The sequence below is a fragment of the Corylus avellana genome, chromosome 4, assembly GCF_965113065.1.
Source record: "Corylus avellana chromosome 4, dhCorAvel1.hap1.2, whole genome shotgun sequence".
Classification (NCBI taxonomy): domain Eukaryota; kingdom Viridiplantae; phylum Streptophyta; class Magnoliopsida; order Fagales; family Betulaceae; genus Corylus; species Corylus avellana.
The window spans coordinates 4,627,903-4,630,427 of record NC_142493.1 but is presented as its reverse complement, the minus strand read 5'-3'; the positions used below and the strand labels follow the sequence as shown (position 1 = coordinate 4,630,427).

The following is a 2,525-nucleotide window of genomic DNA, read 5'->3' as shown; positions in this document are numbered from 1 at the left end:
CCGGTTCACCGCCCTTTAATTGCTATCTTTCCTCCTTGTTTGCGTTCCCCAGGGCTGGGATTTTTGGGCATTTTTTCATATAAATGTTGTAACATTGTCGGGCCGCCCATTGATCACCCCTAATTTCCCCGACTCCGTGATCCGTTGGGAATTTCACCTTGAGATGCAGAGTTGACGTGATGGCTCTTAGTTCATAGAGAGCCATCCTCCCGATAATGGCATTATAAGCGGAAGGTCGGTTGACCAACAGAAAACGTACCATGATAGTTGCTTGTCTTGGATAGGACCCAACTGTGACCGGTAGCTCAATTGATCCGACCGGTTGTACTTGTTCCCCTGTGAATCCCATCAAGGGGCAGTTTGTTGGGACGATTTTCTGCTATCCCAGATTTAGCTTCTTAAATACAGACCAATATAGGATGTCTGCCAAGCTCCCATTGTCCACCAGGATGCGATGCACGTTATGATTTGCCATTGTTAGGGTGATAGCCAAAGCATCCGTGTGTGGGTGCAAGATACCCAGGTAATTCGCATCTGAGAATCCAATCACCATCTCGCTTCTTCGGGACTGCTTCACGGGCCTCCCGATAGTGTAGACTTCATGAGAGCCTTCCAGTTGATGGGCGTAGGCCTTCCTTGCTCTCCCTAATTCTCCTCCTCTGGCGAATCCACCATTTATGGTGCGGATTTTCGGGAAGTTAGCTTGGTGTTGGAGCTCATGGGTTAGGCGCTCTGGCCTTCCTCTATGCTCTTCCCGTCTTGTTCTCTCTTCCCAAGGATACCTATTTTGGTTTCTGTGGTTGGAGCTTCCCGTTCTTGCGGCTGCTGATTCCTAGGAGAATGGTAGTTTATTTCTCGCACGTAGTTTTCCCGAGGTGGAGCCGCTCTCCGTTGTTCTCTCAAGAATCGCACAAGTTTACCATTTTAGATAAACTTTTCAATGAGGTGCCGTAAGGTGATGCAGCCTTCTGTGTAATGCCCATTGACCTCATAGAACTCGCAATAACGGTTTGAGTTCTGATTCTGCGTGGCCCTGGGAGGTCTTCGATATTCCTGATCCTTCTTGATCTCCATCAGGACCTCGAAAATGTTGACATTGAGTGGAGTGAAGTTGTGATTATTAAACTTTTTCTTGAAGTGTTTTGGGGCGTCGAACCCCTATAGATTTTTCCTCCTCTTTTCTTCCAGCTTCTTAGGAGTCTTCTGGGCCGACCTTATTGCCGTCAAGGTCTCCTCTTCATTAATAAACTCCTCTACTTTGTCCAGTAGCTCCTGGAGGCTATTTGGCTGCCTTCTCGCGATTTTCCTCACCACGGGCTCCTTGTGCGAGATTCCGTTGTACACGGCAGAGAAGATTACACAATCCGTAGGATCTTCCACTTTCAACTTCTCGATGTTGAACCGAATTATGAATTCCTTTAAACTCTCCCCTTCTCGTTGGTGGAGCGTCAATGGGTACCCAGACGGTTTCTTCCTTTCTATGGAACCTAGGAAATGGGTGAGAAAAATTCGAGCTAAATCTTCGAAGGTAGCCACGGAATTAGGTGCTAAGCTTCGGAACCATTCCCTAGCGTTTCCCAAGAGTGTAGTCAAGAAAGCTCTGGATGCTATCTCGTTGGGAAGGGCATACAGCATTAGATGCATCCGGTAGTTCTTCAGATGCTCGGTTGGATCTTGAACTCCACTGTAGCTCAGGATTTGTGTTGTTTTGAACTTGTTGGGAAATGGAAGATCGATTACCTGTTTGGTGAAGGGTGTCTCTGTCCCAGTGAAGAGCTTGCTCACCACTTCTCCATGGCTTCCAGCTTGGTTTTAAGCTCCGCCAATGCTTTGTCTACCTCCCCTTACAGAGCCGTGATTGGTTGTGGTTCCACCGTTTTGCGGGAGTTCTCACCTCTGCGAGTATGGCTGCGTGGGGGAGGGAGACTCTCGCCTTTATGGCTTTGACCGTCAGAGTGGAGGTCCTGGTCATCGGAGTGATGACTGTGGTTTCTTTGCCCATCTGATTGTTCAGCGTGATTGACTTGGGATGGAGACGGAAATCGGAGTCACAGCTCCTCATTTTGCTAGATCAGAAGCGCTATTTGTGCTTCGAGAGAAGCGATGCGTTCCTTGTTGCCGGCGTTCTGATGCGCTGGTGATGGCCTTTGATTGTCTTGTGCTGGTGGTTCTTCGGTGTGAGCTCGGCTTCTTGAACTTGTATTCACCATTGCTACGGATATTTGTTTTTGTAAGATCGAATAGTCGTTCCCATAGACAACGCCAAACTGTTGAAGCAATTTCTGGCACGATGAATTCAAGGGAATCCAAGTCTCCAAGCTACGCCTTTCGTGGTTCACCTTTCTGTAAGCCTTTTAGTAAACCTACAAAACCAAAGCACACGTTAAGAGGATGCGCCGGGTGTTGGCCGGTGGTTCTTCCTCCAATGCTTAAGTCAGTATGTATATTAGCTTAGTATGTGTATTCGTGGTCACTCATACCTTCGGGGTAAGGCGCGAGGCATCTTTAAGAGTAGGATCTTAACC

The 2,525-nt window shown here is 47.9% G+C and overlaps 1 protein-coding gene across 1 annotated transcript; it reads right to left on the bottom strand.

Moving 5' to 3' along the window:
- Window positions 1–1,158: 1,158 nt before the first annotated feature.
- LOC148586173 (uncharacterized) lies at window positions 1,159–2,062 on the bottom strand. The gene is made up of 2 exons (XM_088515481.1): window positions 1,895–2,062; window positions 1,159–1,740 (listed from the first exon to the last, which is right to left on the bottom strand). Exons 1-2 carry the CDS (start codon window positions 2,060–2,062, stop codon window positions 1,159–1,161), a joined length of 750 nt encoding a protein of 249 aa, XP_088371607.1.
- Between the last annotated feature and the right edge of the window lie 463 nt (window positions 2,063–2,525).